Source organism: Oncorhynchus mykiss, chromosome 1 (genome assembly GCF_013265735.2).
Source record: "Oncorhynchus mykiss isolate Arlee chromosome 1, USDA_OmykA_1.1, whole genome shotgun sequence".
NCBI classification, from domain to species: Eukaryota; Metazoa; Chordata; class Actinopteri; order Salmoniformes; family Salmonidae; genus Oncorhynchus; species Oncorhynchus mykiss.
The window spans coordinates 42,249,013-42,269,617 of record NC_048565.1 but is presented as its reverse complement, the minus strand read 5'-3'; the positions used below and the strand labels follow the sequence as shown (position 1 = coordinate 42,269,617).

At 45.2% G+C, this 20,605-nt stretch overlaps 1 protein-coding gene across 2 annotated transcripts in view; it reads right to left on the bottom strand.

Annotated features, from left to right (window-relative positions):
- Positions 1–20,605, bottom strand: part of srgap1a (SLIT-ROBO Rho GTPase activating protein 1a) — a 152,568-nt gene that overhangs the window by 22,832 nt on the left and 109,131 nt on the right. The window contains exons 12-18 of one of the 2 annotated variants that reach the window (XM_036977679.1): positions 20,248–20,281; positions 16,500–16,560; positions 15,261–15,338; positions 14,366–14,500; positions 11,537–11,645; positions 10,608–10,832; positions 8,746–8,825 (exon numbers count right to left, since the gene is read on the bottom strand). In XM_036977679.1, the coding sequence (XP_036833574.1) occupies positions 8,746–8,825; positions 10,608–10,832; positions 11,537–11,645; positions 14,366–14,500; positions 15,261–15,338; positions 16,500–16,560; positions 20,248–20,281 (722 nt within the window). The remainder of the gene's footprint in view (positions 1–8,745; positions 8,826–10,607; positions 10,833–11,536; positions 11,646–14,365; positions 14,501–15,260; positions 15,339–16,499; positions 16,561–20,247; positions 20,282–20,605) is intronic. The other variant, XM_036977675.1, reaches the window with a different exon arrangement.

Sequence of the window (20,605 nt, the reverse complement as noted above, 5' to 3'; positions counted from 1 at the left end):
GCAGAAAAACAGCACCTGTTTGGGACACATAATATGCATGCAGAGCTTGCTCCTTACCACCCCTTCTTTATCTCCAGTATTTTCCACAATTAGTCAAATTTATTCCGCAGATTTTACTTCCCCTTTAACGCATGAGCAACCAGTTCCCATTTTGAGTTTGTGTCAAGTCCTCTGCATTCCATTTTGAGTTTGTGTCAAGTCCTCTGCATTCCATTTGGAGTTTGTGTCAAGTCCTCTGCATTCCATTTTGAGTTTGTGTCAAGTCCTCTGCATTCCATTTGGAGTTTGTGTCAAGTCCTCTGCATTCCATTTTGAGTTTGTGTCAAGTCCTCTGCATTCCATTTGGAGTTTGTGTCAAGTCCTCTGCATTCCATTTTGAGTTTGTGTCAAGTCCTCTGCATTCCATTTTGAGTTTGTGTCAAGTCCTCTGCATTCCATTTTGAGTTTGTGTCAAGTCCTCTGCATTCCATTTTGAGTTTGTGTCAAGTCCTCTGCATTCCATTTTGAGTTTGTATCAAGTCCTCTGCATTCCATTTTGAGTTTGTGTCAAGTCCTCTGCATTCCATTTTGCGGTCACATGTGTTATGGTGTTTGGAGTTTGTTATAACTCATTTATTGGTGTGTTTATGATATGATATAGGTCAGGCTTTCTTGGTCACATGCATGCGATGCAAACGTGTCACGTAAAGAGTTAAGGGAAGAGGGAATGTTTTTCCTGAACTAATTAGGGATTTCGGTAACAGAACTTTTCAGTCAGAAACAGCCAATTATGTTGCAGCTTCAGCATAACACAGACAGTGCAATAAACACTGTTGATGTTCTGTAGTGGTCGCTGTAGCAGGGAGGAGAGAGAGACAATGGGTGTTACTCAGTCACTCGCTGTCATTCTTTTTTACACAGCCTGGCACAATCAAATGAATTGCAGTCGGGCTCCCTCTAGTCATTTGTGTGTCTTATTTAATCAATCAGTGCGCTTAAAGCATCAGACAAGTTCAGTGCATGTAGTTGATTAAAACACATAGGATTTGTCTATATATGGAAAAATACACATTAAAAGAATTTCGACTCATGGGTAACCACAATTATTATTATTTAATTTTTTTGTCGGGGACAGATCTAGATTCAAGTCATATTTACAGTTTTACTGCACGTTTTGAATTGTTCTTCGAATTCTGTATTTTATGGTCAATGCTGCTATAAAGAGACAAATGTGATACTTTGTCATTTGTTTATTGTGGCAAAAACCTAAGAAAAAGGTTGTGTTCTCTCAAGTGAACTTGGATTCCCTGTTGAGAATCATAGAACTGCAGGAAAATGTATTTTAAAATCTACAGGGGGAGGATCCCCGGACCCCCCGCCAGATTGTGCACCACCATTTTTATACAGTCAAGCTCCCATGAATAGACATACAGGTATGATTGAAGAACGAAGCAGGCGCTAAACACAGGCTTTGCTACACAGAAAACAAACAGTTCACTCACTATTCCATTGTCAACACTTTAATTGAATCATTAGGCCAATATCAATATCTTTAATAATGTCATAAACAGTGCCCTCCACAGTTATTGGGACAGCGAAGCATTTTTTATTATTTTGTCTCTCTGCTCCAAAAGTCTGGATTTGAAATGAAACCGTGAGGTTAAAGTGCAGACTTCCCATTTTAATTTAGGGTATTTTCATCCATATTCAGTGGACAGTTTAGAAATTACAGCACTTTTTACATAACCACCCCAAATATTACAGGACCAAAAGTATTGGTTTGATTTATGTATGATTTATGAATAGCAAAGGAGTTTTCTAGCCCATTACCTGCAATTCTATACTTATTGTCATGTCTATTCATGTCATATTTGAGTGATTCAAACATTACAATAATCTATGGGCTAAAAAACCTAGCTAAAAATGTTGGCTGACATGGGCTAGTTGATCTGGACACTTCTTACAAGTTCTAAATATCTCTCGAAGGTATGCAATGACTAGCATGACAAGAGGAACTGATGATGTACTACCCAATTTCGAAATTGCACCTTGTGCATTCTACTATTACAACTTTCAAGAGTAAGTTGAAAGCCGGACTGAGTTTCTTAAGGCACCATGTGTACCCTGCCCACAGTTTGGGAACCATTAAACAGGTCAACACAAGCTGTTCGTCGAAAATCAAATAGTAAATAGCCTATGCCCCCCAACTCCAAGTCTGTCGAAAGGCATATAAAACACTAGTTAATTTTTTTAAATAAAAAAGCCACAAAACAATACTTTTGTGGATTTCAACTCATCTTTACCACTTACAAGGTACATGTAAATTCCCTCACAGAAAACAATGAAGAAGCATTATGGTCTCCCTCCTCCGTGAAAAGAAATTAGACCGCAGCCAACCACAACGCACAAACATAACACAGGTAGCCTACCGAGAGGCGGGACTGACCTCTCCTATCAATAAATCACTAGAAGATGCATACAAGTGCGGCAAAAAAGTATTTAGTCAGCCACCAATTGTGCAAGTTCTCCAACTTAAAAAGATGAGGCCTGTAATTTTCATCATAGGTACACTTCAACTATGACAGACAAAATTAGGGGAAAAAAATCCAGAAAATCCCATTGTAGGATTTTTAATGAATTTATTTGCAAATGATGGTGGAAAATAAGTATTGGAATGTTTTCTTGGTGTTTTAGAAACTTTAAGAGTGTTTTCTATCCAAATCTATATGCATATCCTAGCTTCTGGGCCTGAGTGGCAGGCAGTTTACTTTGGGCAGGCTTTTCATCCGGACGTGAAAATACCGCCAGCTATACCAAAAAAGTTAATAAAGTGGAGAAACACTGGTATGGAAAACACTGCTCTCTTAGGAGACCCATGCCAAACTCCCGACTAATGACAACACAGCAATGAAACAAACGAAGCCAAAAATAGCTCATATTCTTTTATCCCCCCTCTAATTAAGTAATGCCCCCCAGAACATCCAACCACCAGAACCCATTAAACCAGACAGTGGGTCCCTGGACACTGACATTCACTTTTGCTGCTCCTCTGCACAGCTTCATCAATAGGAAGAATGTCACTGGAGAAGCACCATAGAGCTGAGATAGCAGGAACCTGAGCATGTGTGAAAAGACACCATGATATTCTTTTAACAGGAACAACTCAGTACCATTCCCTGGTGAGCATCCTGGGGAGGGAAGCAGTGGAGCGAGGACAGTGATTCCACATGTATCTCGGTTCTCTCCCCCTCTCCCTCCTGGGGAATGACAGGCGTGTTGTGGAGTCAATGAGATGTGACAAGCAGGAATTTAGTCTGTCTGATTTAATAAAGGTGACAGATCTGAGATCAATACAGGACGTCTCTCTCTCTCTCCATAGGTACATGTGTGTATGTGAGAGAGGGTGTGTGTTTCAAGTTTCACATTTTTATTGTCACAAGCACTAGTACAGTGAAATGCCCTTCTTGCTCTTTCCCAACAATGCAGTAATCAATATTATAGTCAATGGGAGTGGGTGAGAGGGTGTGCGAGAAAGAGAGAGCGAGAGGTGTGCGAGAGAGCGAGAGAGGTGTGGGGGGAGAGAAAGGGAGAGGTTGTGGGGAGAGAAAGAGAGGGTGTGGGAGGGAGGGAGAGAAGGAGAGAAAGAGATGGAGGGAGGGAGAGGGTGTGAGAGGGAGGAGAGAGGGTAAGGGAGGGAGTGGGGAAGGGTGGGAGTGAGGGAGAGGGTGAGGGGGTGTGGGGGGGAAAGGGTAAGGGAGGGAGGACAGAGGGTAAGGGAGGGGAGGGTGTGAGAGAGAGAGAGGGAGAGAGTGTAGGAGGGAGGGAGGGAGGGAGGGAGGGAGGGAGGGAGGGAGGGAGGGAGGGAGGGAGGGAGGGAGGGAGGGAGGGAGGGAGGGAGGGAGAGAGAGGGTGTAGGAGGGAGGGAGGAAGAGAGAGGGTGTAGAAGGGAGGGAGGAAGAGAGAGGGTGTAGGAGGGAGGGAGGAAGAGAGAGGGTGTAGGAGGGAGGGAGGAAGAGAGAGGGTGTAGGAGGGAGGGAGGAAGAGAGAGGGTGGAGGGAGGGAGGAAGAGAGAGGGTGTAGGAGGGAGGGAGGAAGAGAGAGGGTGGAGGGAGGGAGGAAGAGAGAGGGTGGAGGGAGGGAGGAAGAGAGAGAGAGCGAGAGCTGTGTGCAAGTGAAAAACTTCAAGAACATTGATAACAGGGAGGAGGCCTGCTGAAACATTGATAACAGGGAGGAGGAGGCCTGCTGAAACATTGATAACAGGGAGGAGGAGGCCTGTTGAAACATTGATAACATGGAGGATGAGGCCTGCTGAAACATTGATAAGAGTGAGTAGGCCTGCTGAAACATTGATAAGAGTGAGTAGGCCTGCTGAAACATTGATAACAGGGAGGAGGCCTGCTGAAACATTGATAAGAGTGAGTAGGCCTGCTGAAACATTGATAAGAGTGAGTAGGCCTGCTGAAACATTGATAAGAGTGAGTAGGCCTGATGAAACATTGATAAGAGTGAGTAGGCCTGCTGAAACATTGATAAGCGTGAGTAGGCCTGCTGAAACATTGATAAGAGTGAGTAGGACTGCTGAAACATTGATAAGAGGGAGTAGAATTACTGAAACATTGATAAGAGTGAGTAGGACTGCTGAAACATTGATAAGAGGGAGTAGAATTACTGAAACATTGATAAGAGGGAGTAGGACTACTGAAACATAGCTACAGCTATAAAATGCTCCATATGTTAGTGACTTTGGTGTTGTTTATGGTAAATGTTATTAAACCATTCTGATGTAGATAATTGTGTTTCCGTCCCTTACAGTCAAAGCATAGCATGTCTAACTCAATGCACTGCTTTTTAAATGGAAAAATCTTTCCAAATTTGAGCAAATTCAAAAACGGTGATTAATCGCAATTAACTAATGTCATTAATTCAATTATTTGAATGGTTTGACAGCCCTACTCCAGATATGTTTACACACTGAGATGAACAACCGTACAGGGTAGGATGCCGTTACACCCCAGGTGGAGCAGCCCCATGGCTCGCTCTGCTCAGTGTTCATGTGCATGCATGCGAATAGGGACTGCAACCTTGGGAGTGAGATATGGCTACAATCAATAACGCAAGAGACAGAAAAAGAGCAGCCAGGCAGGCCCCAATGAATCCACTCTCTCTCGTTACCTCGCTCTCCAGACAAACATAAATCTAAGGTCCTGTTTATTCATGGCTACAGCATGGCTACAGAACAGGACACACCATTCTGATCAGAGACAGATGTGTGGGTGTGTCTGTCTGTGTGTGTGTCTGTGTGTGTGTGTGTGTGTGTGTCTCTCTCTTAGAGGAAAAGTAATGACCTTTTCAGTGTATACTACACTGGGTAGAGAAAATGCACTACTCCAACCACAGCTGTCCCAACATTCAGCTACCAGGGTTTGACATGAAACAGCACGCGGAGATAAAAATCACTTTTGACCCTATAGTGTTATACCAGAAGAGGGTACACCAATGTATTGACAGGGAGGGAGAAATGGCCGTCTAAATAAAGATTATGCAGCGTTGTCGTGCATGTCATTGCCGTCCAGAAACGTGTTGCAGGAGCTGATGGGATGCGGTTCATTAAGAATGAGTTCTGTCTGTAGCATGTGAAAGAGTTACCAGACACGGGGAAATTACAATGTCTGGGACGTAGTAGGTTGTCTGGGACGTAGTAGGTTGTAAACGATTTTCTTCTGCCTTACATGACCACACAGACAGAGGGTTGTTGTTGGTGTCAGGTCTGTAAATGTGGCCTCTTCAGGTATAGTCCATCAGAATAAATGGGCTCTGACACACGCCAGCGGGGGCTGAGCCTCCCAGCCAAAGGAATTTCCGGACAGCTACTTAGACCAACACGTGGAATGACTTTCCTTATTTTTCTTATTCAGTTTCTCTCTCCCTCTCTATCCTGAGTAAAGAGGACAGACACATTTGCATTGAAGAGGAGAAGGGATTGAGGGGGAAGCGGAGGAGGGATTGAGGGGGAAGCGGAGGAGGGATTGAGGGGGAGGGGAAGAAGAATGGAAAAGAGGGAGAGGGAGGGAAGAGGAGGGCACTTGGCCTTATTTCAAGTATTGGTAGCTGCAGCCCAATATGGTGAACGAAGTATGGGCGAGTGGGTGTATGGAAAGTGAATCAGCTAACTGGGCACATTTGTTGCCACTGAAGAGTTTGTGCGGCTGATTGGGCTGCAGAACGGGTCGATAAGCCGGTGCGAATGACTAGTGCACCAGTGTTGTATCGACGTGCCTGCCAAACTGAGGTGCTTCCCACCGGGCAGCTGTATCATGGTGTCGCGACCGGGAGACCCATGAGGCGGCGCACAATTGGCCCAGCGTTGTCGGGTTAGGGGAGGGTTTGGCTGGCAGAGATGTCCCTGTCCCATCGCGCACTAGCAACTCCTGTGGTGGGCCAGGCGCAATGCATGCTGACAAGGTCGACAGGTGTACGGTGTTTCCTCCGACACATTGGTGCGGATGGCTTCCGGGTTAAGCGGTGGGACAAGAAGCAATGCGGCTTGGCAGGGTCGTGTTTCGGAGGACGCATGGCTCTAGACCTTCGCCTCTCCCAAGTCTGTACGGGAGTTACAGCGATGGGACAAGACTAACTACTACTTTGTACTAAAAAGTACAAAAATAAGTAAATTTTAAAACTGAAATCGTACAATTATTTGTGTAAAACAGTGAAATACGATTCAGACATCCTCTGGATTCAAAACAGATGTCCGTTGTATAATTAAAAAAATATATTTTTTTAACACAGCTCAACATAGAGCAGAGTACTTTAGACACACCCACTCCTTTCCTTTCCACACACCCACTCCTTTCCTTTCCACACACCCACTCCTTTCCTTTCCACACACCCACTCCTTTCCTTTCCACACACCCACTCCTTTCCTTTCCACACACCCACTCCTTTCCACACACCCACTCCTTTCCACACACCCACTCCTTTCCTTTAGACACACTCACACTCTGGTCGCCATATTGGGCTGCAGCTACACCCTTCACCCTTATTGGCTAGTTACAGAGGTGAGCTTAATCCCTGAATCCCTGAATACAGCTAGGATCTAACATTGACGTCATACAGCAGAACTGTACATTTTCATACGGTAACACTAAAGAAACAAATCATTCAGTGACTCTGTAAATCTGAGTAAGATCCTAAAGTATTTTCAACTACTAACCCGGGACAATAGGCCTGTGAACGGACTTGATAGGCCCACCGGGAATGACAATAACATAGGGGTCAGAAAGGGCTTCCGCTCAAACGGACAGGGAGACAATATTTGGACAAAAACCATGGTAGCCCGAGTTAGAAACCATATGAACCTAAGGTTTGCTTGTCCTTAATTAATAGCTTTGCAATAGATCGCTAAAAATGTGTGTTCTAGTTTTAGAATGGAAAACTGTGATGTAGCCTACGTGCCCTAGTCTGTACTATCCGGTGTCATTCATTAGGGCATTTAACGGAAAACGGTTTTTAAATGTTTTGCAGCAAAAAAAAAATAGTCCATTAGAAGCCGAATGAACACGACCCAGGTGTCTTCATTAGTTGGAATGGACATGTGGATGAATGTGTCTGACTGAAAGATGGTGTGCTAGTAAAGCTATGTAATGAGAACTATGGCCTACATTTCCATCCTGGAGCTCTTGTATAAATTCTGTCTACAGACTGATGATAAATGGCTATTATTGTGATTAGGCTACTAACGTGTGTTTATTATTACCATGGAAACGAAAAGGGTTTGGAAGTTCGGGTTGAAAGAGTTGCCGCCCACACTGTCTGCCCTCCCAAAAAACATTTTTGAAACATAATTGACCAGGTTTCGTGAGGTTTCTGTGACGTTTCCCTGAGAAACGACCGGTTTCTGGACTTCTACTCAGGCCACCTGAACCTTTAGTAGTCCGCTGAGGGAGTGAGTCAGTGTGTTTGATTTGGAACAGAGCAACTCCATCGCACCCCCACCCCCCCGTCTGAGACCAGGTCCAACAGACCAGGTGGAAGAGCAAGCAGACATCTGGGCGGGGGGGGGGCTGCTTGTGTCTCTGAGGCTGGTGTGAGTGAGGCCTATCATATGAACACATGGTGAAGTAATTTAAAAAGCAGGGACAATACAGATGGTATTATTATGCTAGTCTGGAAAGTCTGAAGTTGTATAGACCAACTCTCACATCAAAACAATCATTCATCCTCATCACTCCTCATTCCAGGTTGGAGTTCAAAAGGTAACCGATTGAGAACTCGCCAAAAAGTAGTTAAATATGCTGGGGATACTTGAGTGGCCAACCCATAGAATTAAGAGTTCTTTAGAATTCTATGGGCTGACCCCCAAAAAATTAAACCCGAAGGGGTCCAGAGGGGTGCAGAAGTGCCCACCAGGGGCCTGTGAGGGGGGTGTGCAGCAGGGGCCTGGGAGGGGGGGGGGGTGCAGCAGGGGCCTGGGAGGGGGGGTGCAGCAGGGGCCTGGGAGGAGGGGTGCTGCTGCCAGCGTGTGACCCAGGTCCCATGGGGAGATGGTGATGCAAAAATCATTTGAATATCAATAGACACCCACATCTCTGGTGTCCAGTTCCCTGCCCCTTTAAGGTCATTCCATTTAGCAGGCTGAAAGGCAGGATTATCCACACAGACCAGTGTGCTCTGGGTTTAAGAAAGTGTATGCTTTTCCCATGATGTTCACATCTGGTATGTCATTACATCATAGCCTTACGAGGGTGCTTGAAGGGTACTCACCGTCCTCGCTGGTATGTGTCTCTGTCCCTCCCTCGTTGTCCACCTCCTCAATGGCCCCATGTTCACTGTAGGGACTCTCACTGTGTGTGTGTGGGGGGTCAGAGGTCAGAGTTTATAGGTTAGGGTCAGGGTCCGGCTACCATGGATACAACCGTACCAGCTACTCAATTTCATTTCAGCCTATGGGCGTATCTTAATAGTGTGAAGTGGATTCCCCTCCTCGTCTCCTTTCCTTCTACGGGCACTGATGTGACATTGGACTGGATTGGTGAAAGCAAATACCTGGTAAGTGGAACACCTCATATAGATCTCGACCGTCTAATACTTTTAGTGTAGATGAAGGGGAGCAGGCAAGCAGTGGACTTTAGACGGCTGAGATGCATCTACAGCCACATTAAGAGGTAGCCACCGACTATTGATATGCACAAATCGAGGGCATCGGCAGTATTCCCATGACACAGCCTGGGTTTGAATGATCTGTTTTCAGCCAATGTCCCCAGGAACCCTGTGGCATGAACCTGGAACTAACACCCCTTACATCTTCCACAGATTACCCCCGGCTGGCACTTAGCGCCATTTCCCAGGGTAACACACCACCGCCACCCGCCTTCCATCACCCACTGGGGGAGGAAGCGAAGACAGAAAATCTCCACGGGTTTGATGTGCCTCGGTCAGGGACGGCGTCCTGACGGCTGTGACTGGTGATTAGCTCTGGCGGAGCTAACGCTAACACTCCGCCAAGGAACAGAGAGAGAGAGAGAGAGAGAGAGAGAGAGATAGGGACAGAGAAACAGAGAGAGAGACGTGCTCGTCAGAGGAAGCAAGTGATAGGCTGTCATCCTCACAGCTGTGGAACGTCTTGACTCTGGTCTGTTTTAATGGACTGTACTTCTATGTGCTGCACTTTAGGTTAGAGTTTCCTTACTGACCTCGTCAAGGCCGATATGTAAAGCTAAGGAGTTGTCAATACAGCACTAACAGATGTGGGACCGGGCTAGTGCTCTTCGGGGGTAGATGACGCTAACCTCTCGCTGCTCAGCTGTGGAGCTAGTTGGCTTGGGAACTTTACTCTGCTCTGTTTTAACATAGGGCTACGTGCTCCACTACTTAACATTATAATGATGACAGTTTCCTTGCCAAGTGACTTGTCTCCTTTCCTCTACCCCGATGAAGGGTCTTTACGGTGATCGTTTAGTCCGTCTCACCTCGTCGAGGCAGATACCGAAAGATTCAAGATCTCGAACGCATATTTTCTCACCAAAGACACCTCATCATTTAGCCTAATTAGCTGCATTAACTCTCGCTAATAATGTATTGAGACAGCTGTGGCCCTTGGACGGGCTCCACACCGCGTGCGTACATACCTGCAGCATGGAGCATTATGTCCCTTATGAAGGGGTCATTTGGCTGCGAGCCGGAGTTAGACTACAATCACAGGATGGGAATGAGAAAAACACCCACGACTTTGTAAAGAGCTCCCCGGCCAACACCTCACCTTGCACATCTGTGAAGCTCGTCTAAATGACATCATCACAAGTTGCCCGTATCGGGTTTCACTAACGAATGACCCCTGACCCCCTAAACGGGTGACCCTGCTCACTCAATCATTTCACAGGGTCCCACAGGTCAGGGAACTTATGGAATATCAGGGAAATTTTGATTTCAGACAGGGAAAGTCAGGGAATTTAACACATTACATTGAAAACTTGTGGAATTCATAGTGTCGAACAGTGGGAACCCTGACCTCACCAGTAGTCTCCGCCGGCTATGCATGTAAACGGGCTCATCCAGGTCCATTCTAGTAGTTATATTTCGAAGCTCAGGTCTATGTTCTAGTAATTACATTTCTATGTTCAGCTCACCAGTAGTCTCCCCCGGCCATGCACTTCTCGTAGACGGGCCCGTCCAGCTCCTTGGCGTCGGGGAAGATGGTCTCGTGGTGGATGATGACCGTCTTGATGACCTCGTTGACGTGCGCCTGGCATGACACCTGGTCCTCGATGTTGGGCGTGGGCATGAGGGTGGGGCCGAAGCAGATTGCCAGGTTATAGGGGTCCATCATGTTCTCATCACTGTACTGGGACAGGCTGGGGGAGGGGGGGGGAATAGAAAGATACAGGGTTTACACAGATAACTTGGCGTAATCTTGTCAACAAGACAACTTTGCCCTTCACAAAACACAGCATTTTAATTTGTTTGTGTACAGACAGAAATGGGTTCAGCCGTGGTACAGCTGTATTTTCAGCCGAGGCACCAGACAGCCTGCGTATCCTCTCACTGTCTGGGTAGTGATCAATTCTCCAACCTTGAAATAACCTAAAGGAGTTCACGGCGTCATGACGCTCCTCCCTGTATCACCTAAACAGTGAATGAACAATGACAGCCTTTCAGGTAGAGTAAATTACTAAGGAATGAATACATCTCTCCAGTCACTCCTTATTAGTGGACACGTCTAACTTAACGCTAGCTTATCATTTTCTCTCCCGCTCTCTGCATACAGTTTCAAACCAGAGTGTACTCTACAATGATCTTAAAAGGTTCAAGTTTAGGGCTACTTGGTGATTGACTTACATGTCCCCCATACAGTAGTACAGTCAATGTGTGTTTTGTACTTACTAATGGTATATCAAATAATGAAGAGTTAGTGAACAAGCCTGGGTTATATTATTCATTAGGGCACACAATGGAAAACAAACATTTGGAGTTTCCTATTGGACAAGTCCCTTGCAGTCAATTGTCATCCGTTTGATGCCTAGTGAATATGACCCTGCACTGGTTGGTGAGGACTTACTGGTTGAGAAAGGCGAAGAGGTAGCGCATCACGACGAGGACAGACCTGGGCACGGCGGTCAGGAGGATCTTACGGATGTACAGGGATCTTTCATACAGGTTCTCTATTCCTGAGAGAGCGATCGAGCGGGAGAGAGAGAGAGGGAGAGATGTATTAAATCAATCACTATTGCACATCATGTAAATACAGACCGGAGCCATTTAGGCTACAATGATTTAGATTCAGGTTGAACAGTTTTTAGCTTGACCTATATTTCTTATTAGTATGCATAAAGCTATTTAAAATACATGTGTCCGAGGTGGTGTGTGTGTGTGTGTGTGTGTGTGTGTGTGTGTGTGTGTGTGTGTGTGTCACACACGCGAACGTATCAGCCATTAAGCTGATTAAAGTCTTCCTGTCACAGTGAATCGGGTGACATTCAGGGACAATCTCTGTCTGTGCGTCGTCCCTGATCTTCTCTAAAATGTGCCTGACATGCCACTTTGCAGGGCTGCATATTTAATGGCGGATATCCATCTGAATGTGCCCACTCACTCATTGATACCCAGTGTGCCTGCAGCTGTAAGCAGCATATTAAGGGCGAGACCATTAGAATAAGGCCCAACTCTCTATAGCAGGGGGGCCAGAACATAATTATAATAATTTGTGCACTGCGTATTTTAAAATAACAATATTTCATACCTTGATTACATTGAGACACGATCCCATGTCTCTCTTTTTTTGTTGGGGGTGGGGTGGGGGGGGGGGGGGGAGTAGTACTTGGGAACAGATTTTCTATAATATTCCTTGTCTTTTTTTTACAATTTTATTTCAACCAAAAACTCAAATACAACCCCCCCTCTCAATGAAATCACTTGTGGGCTGGATATGGCACACCTGTTGCAGGCTCCTGCTCTATAGCCTGGTTGAACCAGATTGAATGCTACATTCACTCTGGTTTAATCAGGCTACAATCTCATGGGCCCTCACAAATACTTACTAACCATAGATGAAGCTCTGAGCAGCTCCAAATACCAGTAAGGATACTCACGGTTCTTAAAACCGTTAGAAATATCATTGAGGACAATTCCACAGTTATAAATCACACTGGAATAAATGCTGCCGTTTCCAGTTCTGTTGCTGCCCTAAATATCACAAGAAAGTGACACTAACAGATGGGAAAGGGAGCGTGCGTGCACATGCATGCGTACCTACTTTAGTTTAAAAAAAGCACTGATTGTAAGTGCTTGGGCAAGAGTGTCTACTAAAGGACGAAAGTACAAATGTACCTCGCACTGTTTCTCTCTCTCTTTGTATCTCTCTCTGTTATCATCTCCCTCTTGATTCTCTCTTGCGAAGAACATTTTTTAAATAAACTGCCGTATTGATCCATTTTTTGTCACTGCTGCAATAATTATGACAAAGCATCTCACAAAACTTTAGTCTTGTGTCAGAACGATCATACAAAGCGTTGAGCGCTGCTCAATTACGCGTTAACCCGCCCATCTCCTCTGTTCCAAAGCAGCCCATTTCATGTTTTTCCATTGGCCACGACGATGGCTTCCTGAAATAGCGCTGTCACCATGAAACGAGTTTGGGCCATCTGGGAGATGGGCTTTAGGGAATACTTGTGATGTTATTCATCTTACGTGAGTTCTCTTCTGCATGGTTCCTGAACACTTCAGAAGGATGCTATTTAAAGAACTGCCCCCCCCCCCCCCCCCCCCCCCCCCGCTCTTTCCTCACGATCACCCCACCTCACTCGCTGTGGAAGACAGTAGACAGACAAGGCAGAAACGTGCAACTATACAACCTCATGTACAGACACGTGTGTTTGTCCAATCTTGACACTGTGCTGGAGACAGGGTTTTATTCATATGGAGACTGCTGGCTGGGCATGAGGCCCACTCTCCAAGCGCTGGTATGTTAGGCCTTAGAGAATGTAAACAACAGGGAATCCCCATCCCTCACAAGTGTAAGCCAATGCCATATCTCGCTCACTCACACACACACACACACACACACACACACACACCACCAAAGGCATTACATCACACGTCGAGTACAGTACATGTGACTCACACTAGCCAGTTTATTGTTCTTGAACAACAGTGGCTACTCCACTAGTCCACCCTCAAAGCCCTCACATGACATCTTATAAGGTCAGAGCGAATCCCACAAAGGCCTGACTGAACTACGTCAGACCGTGTCACACCACTGTTACGGTAAGAGAACAATATGGCCGTCTGTGTGAGAGTAGCAAAGTCACCACTGTTTGGTTTGATGTAAACACTACTGTACTTCTGCCTTTCTACATTTCATCACCCAACACCAGGCTGTACGGTGAGCTTCGTGTCCCAGCTCATCCCATGAATGCTCTAGTCAGCGGAGAAGACCGAAGGACACACAGTGGTACTATTCACACCCGGGCACAAAGACAGGGTAACACAGCAGCATGCTATTGACGACCGGGAGGTCCGTGGGGCGACGCACAATTGGCCTAGCGTCATCCGGGTTAGGGAGGGTTTGGCCGGTAGGGATATCCTTCTCTCATCGCGCACCAGCGACTCCTGTGGCGGGCTGGATGCAGTGCGCGCTAACCAAGGTTGCCAGGTGCACGGTGTCCGACACATTGGTGCGGCTGGCTTCCGGGTTGGATGCGCGCTGTGTAAAGAAGCAGTGAGGCTTGGTTGGGTTGTGTATCGGAGGACGCATGACTTTCAACCTTCGTCTCTCCCGAGCCCGTACGGGAGTTGTAGCAATGAGACAAGATAGTAGCTACTAAACAATTGGATTCCACGAAATTGGGGAGAAAAAGGGGTAAAATTGAAAAAAAAAAAAACAACTTACTGATACAGGAGAGGAGGTCGTTAAATCTTTCCTTGGGCAGGAGGGACTTTTCCAGGCCCCGGAAGTAGAGTTTGAGAACACCGGCCACTGAGTTGATGTCGTGGTTGTTCTCGTCATCTGTCAACGGGTCGTTACCTGGGAGACCGATAAGTGTATGTGAGGGATATGTATGCAGGCAATGATGTGATTTCCCCTCACTAGAAGGAAGTTAAACTTACACACTGGCAACGCCTCAGGACTACCTGGCCTGATGACTCCTTTGCTGTCCCCAGTCCACCTGGTCGTGCTGCTGCTCCAGTTTCAACTGTTCTGCCTGCGGCTAACATGCAACCTTGTCCCAGACCTGCTGTTCTCAGCTCTCTCCTCCTCCCTCGTCACTCACTCTTTTTAATGCGCCTGCTGTCTCAACCTCTGAATGGTCAGCTATGAAAACCCAACTGACATTTACTCCTGAGGTACTGACCTGGTGCACCATCTACAAACACTGTGATTATTATTTGACCCTGCTTGTCATCTATGAATGTTTGAACATCTTAAAGAAAGATTTGGCTTTAATAATGGCCATGTACTCTTATAATCTCCACCCAGCACAGCCAGAAGAGGACTGGCCACCGTGCTTCTACACCTGCATTGCTTGCTGTTTGGGGGTTTTAGGCTGGGTTTCTGTATAAGCACTTTGTGACATCTGCTGATGTAAGAAGGGCTTTAGAAATACATTTGATAAGTTCCTACCAGTGTAAACAAATGATTTTAAAATAGTAAATGAAGTGGCAACTAGACCAAGTCAAAGTCTGTAGCTCAAAAGTATTATATAATCAATTAAAGTCCACTCATATCCATTCATTTCAAAATGTGTGAAGTGTCAATTGACTGTAACATGTTAATAACATCCCACCTCTCTCGAATGAGTTCTTTATGTCATTGATTTCCATCTGAGACCCGGACACACGGAATATCCCTTGATGTTGAAGGCCTGAAGAGAACAAAGAACAGAGCGAGAAAGAGAGGAGATAGAGACACACACACACACACACTTAGTTCATGATGACAGGCAGCCATTACAAAAAAAAACACCAGTGAAAAAAGCCAGTTTAAATCCCAACTAAAAGGCCACATCCCGTTCCTCCACACTTCACTTTTCCAATTAAAGATAATTCAGGAGCGAGAGAGACCGCAATCAAGTCTCACTAAAGTGTCCTCCAGCCGGGATTTAATAAGGAGATAGGTCAGAGGTTAGCGCAGAGCTTAATTAGCCGATGTCTTCCCCGTCACAAGACGGCCGCCCCAGTATTGTAAGACGTTGCCGGTGTCCGCAAAACATGGAAAGAGGTCATTAGCGTCAAAAGATTAAGCTGACATGTTCTGTAGGAGTTTTATTAACGTTACTTACAGTAATAGCCTAACTAACCTATTTGACAGCGTGTGTGAAGGAAGTGTGTGTTGCATCGTTAAGAGATGTATAGAGAACTCAGGTGCCCAAAAGCCTGTTATAGCATGGGCAGCACCATTGAGGACTTTCAACCATTTTGAAGTAGTCAACTGGGTGGGACTTCCTATGGGTTAAGGAAGGATCACATAATTCCATCCAGGTCATCAGGAGGGATCACACCCTTTCAGTTTGTTTACCAACTCATTGAAGTAGTAGAATGAAATTGACTACTTCAAAATGGAGATGGCCTCAATGGCGCTTCCTGCGTGCTCACAGACACCAAAAAAAGGGACAGATACAATAAAAGGGACAGATACAATGTTGCGATCGCTCTACATCTCTACGGTTGCATCCCATTGGCTGTATGGATGGTTGCAGTAAGCAAGATGGTATCTGCGTAGTCTTTCCCATGACGGACTAAAATTAAACGGATTCTAACACTGACACGGGAAGAATGGACACACGCAAACAATGAACACTGAAATTGACAGAATGTTACATTTGACCAAACTTGGAAAGGTCAAGCATTGAACAGGTTAAACATTGAACAGGTTGAACACAATTCACGCTTTTAAAAAGAGAAAAATCTGCACCAAATAGCAATTTGACTGTTACACTTGGTTGGCCTGCAAGAGTTGTGAAATTGAAAGAAAACCATAGCTGTTGCATTGCGAAATATTAGTAAGTCACGGGTGATCAACTCACCATACAGATTGATGAATCGAATACAGCTCTCGACCACGCGGGGGATAGCTTGTCCAGAGTCCTTCACAACAAGAGGAATGGCATGTCATTAGTGATAGATGGATCATCCTGACCTCCGACGCAACATATTATATAGACTTTACACACACATTTTTATCTACATGCATGTCCACCATTGGACTGATAATGATCGGTAACATTTTACTGAAGCCCCCCTTATGTATGCATTTATAAAGCCTTTATAACAACTATATAAGACATTATACCGTCTGTCATAGGCATGAGAGGGACTACAGTAGTGTTACTAATGATCATATTGAAAGTTTACAGAGACGGACTGGAGTTTTGCAGCTGTAGAACCATTCACTCCCCTCAACAACATCTCCATGAGTTTAATAGATCACTAACTCTACAGTGGTGACTCACTGACCACAACGACAAGCCTGTGCAAGTGTTCCTCTTACCCAATACAACTCTACGGGGCTCCAGAGGTGCAAAAGAAATGGCCCCTTTATCATGTTAATGTTTTACGTCAACACTCGAGCACACTTGGGAGTGATAAGTGATGGGAGGTTATGTAACGGTGCTACTAACACACTCCTATGGAGTGGAGAGTGAGAAAGGGGAAGAGGAGGAGCTGTCCCTTTACAGCAGGGGTCCCCAATTACATTCATCCGGGGACAGATTTTTCCCTGACCGGATGGAAGGGGGACTTGAACATTGTTATAAATCATTTGTACAGTGCAAACTGACCTCAAGATTCCCAAACAGATTGAGTATTTGACAAAAACATAATAATTTCAACCCTTGATTACATTGGGATGAGTCTTTATGCGTGGGAATAGTTGGGAACAGATTTTCTAAATTAAATTAACCTGATTTAATTAAGCTAATTTCCTGGTGATTTCACAAAAATATAAAACACAACATGTAAAGCGTTGGTCCCATGTTTCATGAGCTGAAATAAAAGATCACAGACATTTTCCATACGCACAAAAAGCTAATTCCTCAACAACAAAAACTGCACAAATATGTGAACATCCCTGTTAGTCAGAATTTCTCCTTTGCCAACATAATCCATATATAAGAGGTTCATTAAACAGAATTACCATTATACAGCTGCACCTTGTGCTGCGGACAATAAAACGCCACTCTAAAATATGAAACTGCCCGGGTGGCTGGTCTCAGACGAGCACGCAGGTGAAGAACTCAGATGTGGAGGTCCTGGGCTGGCGTGGTTGTTAGGCCAGTTTAATGTACTGCCAAATTCTCTAAAACGACGTTGGAGGTGGCTGCCAATTGCACGCTCCCTCAAAACTTGAGACATCTGTGGCGTTGTGTGACAAAACTACACATTTTAGAGTGGGCGTTTATTGTCTGCAGCACAAAGTGCACCTATGTAATGATCATGCTGTTTAATCTGATATGCCACACCTGTCAGCTGGATGGATTATCATGGCAAAGGAGAAATGCTCACTAACAGGGATGTAAACACATTTGTGCACAACATTTGAATAAACTAATTGTGCATTTGGAAAATATCTGGGATGTTTTATTTCAGCTCATGAAATAATGGGACCAACACTTCACATGTTGAGTTTACACACTTACACACAGGCACACACACACACAGGCACACACACCTACACATTTTTCTTTATTTTTACTTTTTTCTACATTGTAGAATAATAGTGAAGACATCAAAACTATGAAATAACATGGAATCATGTAGTAACCAAAAAAGTGTTAACCAAATCAAAATATATTTAATATTTGAGATTCTTCAAAGTAGCCACCCTTTGATGACAGCCTTGCACACTCTCGGCATTGTCTCACAACCAGCTTCATGCGGAATACTTTTCCAACAGTCTTGAATGAGTTCCCACATATGCTGAGCACTTGTTGGCTGCTTTTCCTTCACTCTGCAGTCCAACTCATCCCAAACCATCTCAATTGGGTTGAGGTCGGGTGAATGTGGAGGCCAGGTCATCTGATGCAGCACTCCACCACTCTCCTTATTGGTCAAATAACCCTTACACAGCCTGGAGGTATGTTGGGTCATTGTCCTGTTGAAAAACAAATGATAGTTCCACTAAGCACAAACCAGATGGGATGGCCTATTGCTGCAGAAGGTCGTGGTAGCCATGCTGGTTAAGTGTGCCCTGAATTCTAAATAAATCACACAGTGTCACCAGCAAAACACCATCACACCTCCTCCATGCTTCACGGTGGGAACCACACATGCGGAGATCATCCGTTCACCTACTCTGCGTCTCACAAAAACGCGACAGTTGGAACCAAAAATCTCACATTTGGACTCATCAGACCAAAGGACAGATTTCCATTGGTCTAAAGTTCATTGAAAGTGTCTTCTTCGTATTGGTGTCCTTTAGTAGTGTTTCTTTGCAGCAATTTGACCATGAAGGCCTGATTCACGCAGTTGATGTTGAGATGTGTCTGTTACTTGAACTCTGTGAAGCATTTATTTGGGCTGCAATCTGAGGCGCAGTTAACTCTAATGAACTCATCCTCTGCAGCAGAGGTAACTCTGGGTCTTCCTTTCCTGTGGCGGTCCTCATGAGAGCCAGTTTCATCATAGCACTTGATGGTTTTTGCGACTTGAAGAAACTTTCAAAGGTCTTGCAATTTCCCGGATTGACTGACCTTCATGTCTTAAAGTAATGATGGATTGTCGTTTCTCTTTGCTTAGTTGAGCTGTTATTTCAATAATATGGACTTGGTATTTTACCAAATAGGGCTATCTTCTGTATACCACCACTACCTTGTCACAACACATTGAGGAAATAAATTCCACAAATTAACTTAAGACACACCTGTTAATTGAAATGCATGTGTTATTTCATAGTTTATGTCTTTACTATTATTCTACATTGTAGAAAATAGTAAAAATAAAGAAACACCCTGGAATGTGTAGGTGTGTCCAAACTTTTGACTGGTACTGTATTATTTGTGTTTGCTCAGAAAACTTAAGGGGCCAAACAAACGCACCGGGCACGGGCTGACCATTGGGGAACACTGCATTAAAGAAAACACATTCCTCCCTCCCTCAGAGAGTAGCTTACACTTTGCAGAAGTACCAGCTGCCATCTCTCTGCTAAGGCAGAGAACTCTTACAAGCTTCTAATAATGTTTTGGCTCTGTTTTCACCCCAGGGAATATATACACACGGCCCCAAACACAGAAATCATGACAGGATTCCAGGAATCACCGGCTACCAATGCTCCGTAGCGGAGATGGACAGGGCCTGGGCCACTATAGTGCATGCTGATGTAATACAATCACATGTGACGTGAGCACTAAGCCAGATGGGTATTGGATTTCTCCCAACATATACTATCAATGTAGATGTTGGAAGGTTTAAAATAACTGTTGGGTATTCTAATAATTGTACAATGTAATCTGAGCCAAATTGTAAGAACGGGGTAGATGTGGAATTTATTGGGTACGGGCCAAGTTATACTTCAGTATCCAGCTCAACCATGGATATAAGGATTTAGGATATCAAATGAAATCTATAGATGTGGGCAGTTCAGTCTTTCAGATCAAACCTCCAGGGAGTTAGTAGTGCACATCAACACACACAGGTCCAAGGTTTTCACAGACAGGAAGTGGCAGTGGTGTTAGGGGCAGGGCAGAAAAGGAGACAAACAGACAGGAGGGAAGTCAATATAGACAGACAGGCAGCAGTAGGGATCGGTCCCTTTAGACTCCAGGTTCTCCACCCTACCTGGTGTCTGGCGTGCGAGTTCCGTCGTCCACGGCTACAAGGAAGAATAAAAGGAAGCAGAGAGAGCAGGAGGAGAGAGAGGCGAAACCCAGATTAAATCACCACAGCAGCCACCTACAGTACCACAGCCGAGCCCAGCCCTCACTGAGTACAGAGCGGCTATCAAACGCGGGGGAAGGAACAGGGAGGACAGCAGGGCACTATGAGGTGGTGAATCCCTTATCACTCTGGCCACCGTCCCCTGGCTGTCACATATATCCTGCTGACTATGGCTGCTTTTATGCCAGAGAGGGGGGGGGGAGAGAGAGAGAGAGGGGGGGGAAGAGAGAGAGAGAGGGGGGGGGGGGAGAGAGAGAGA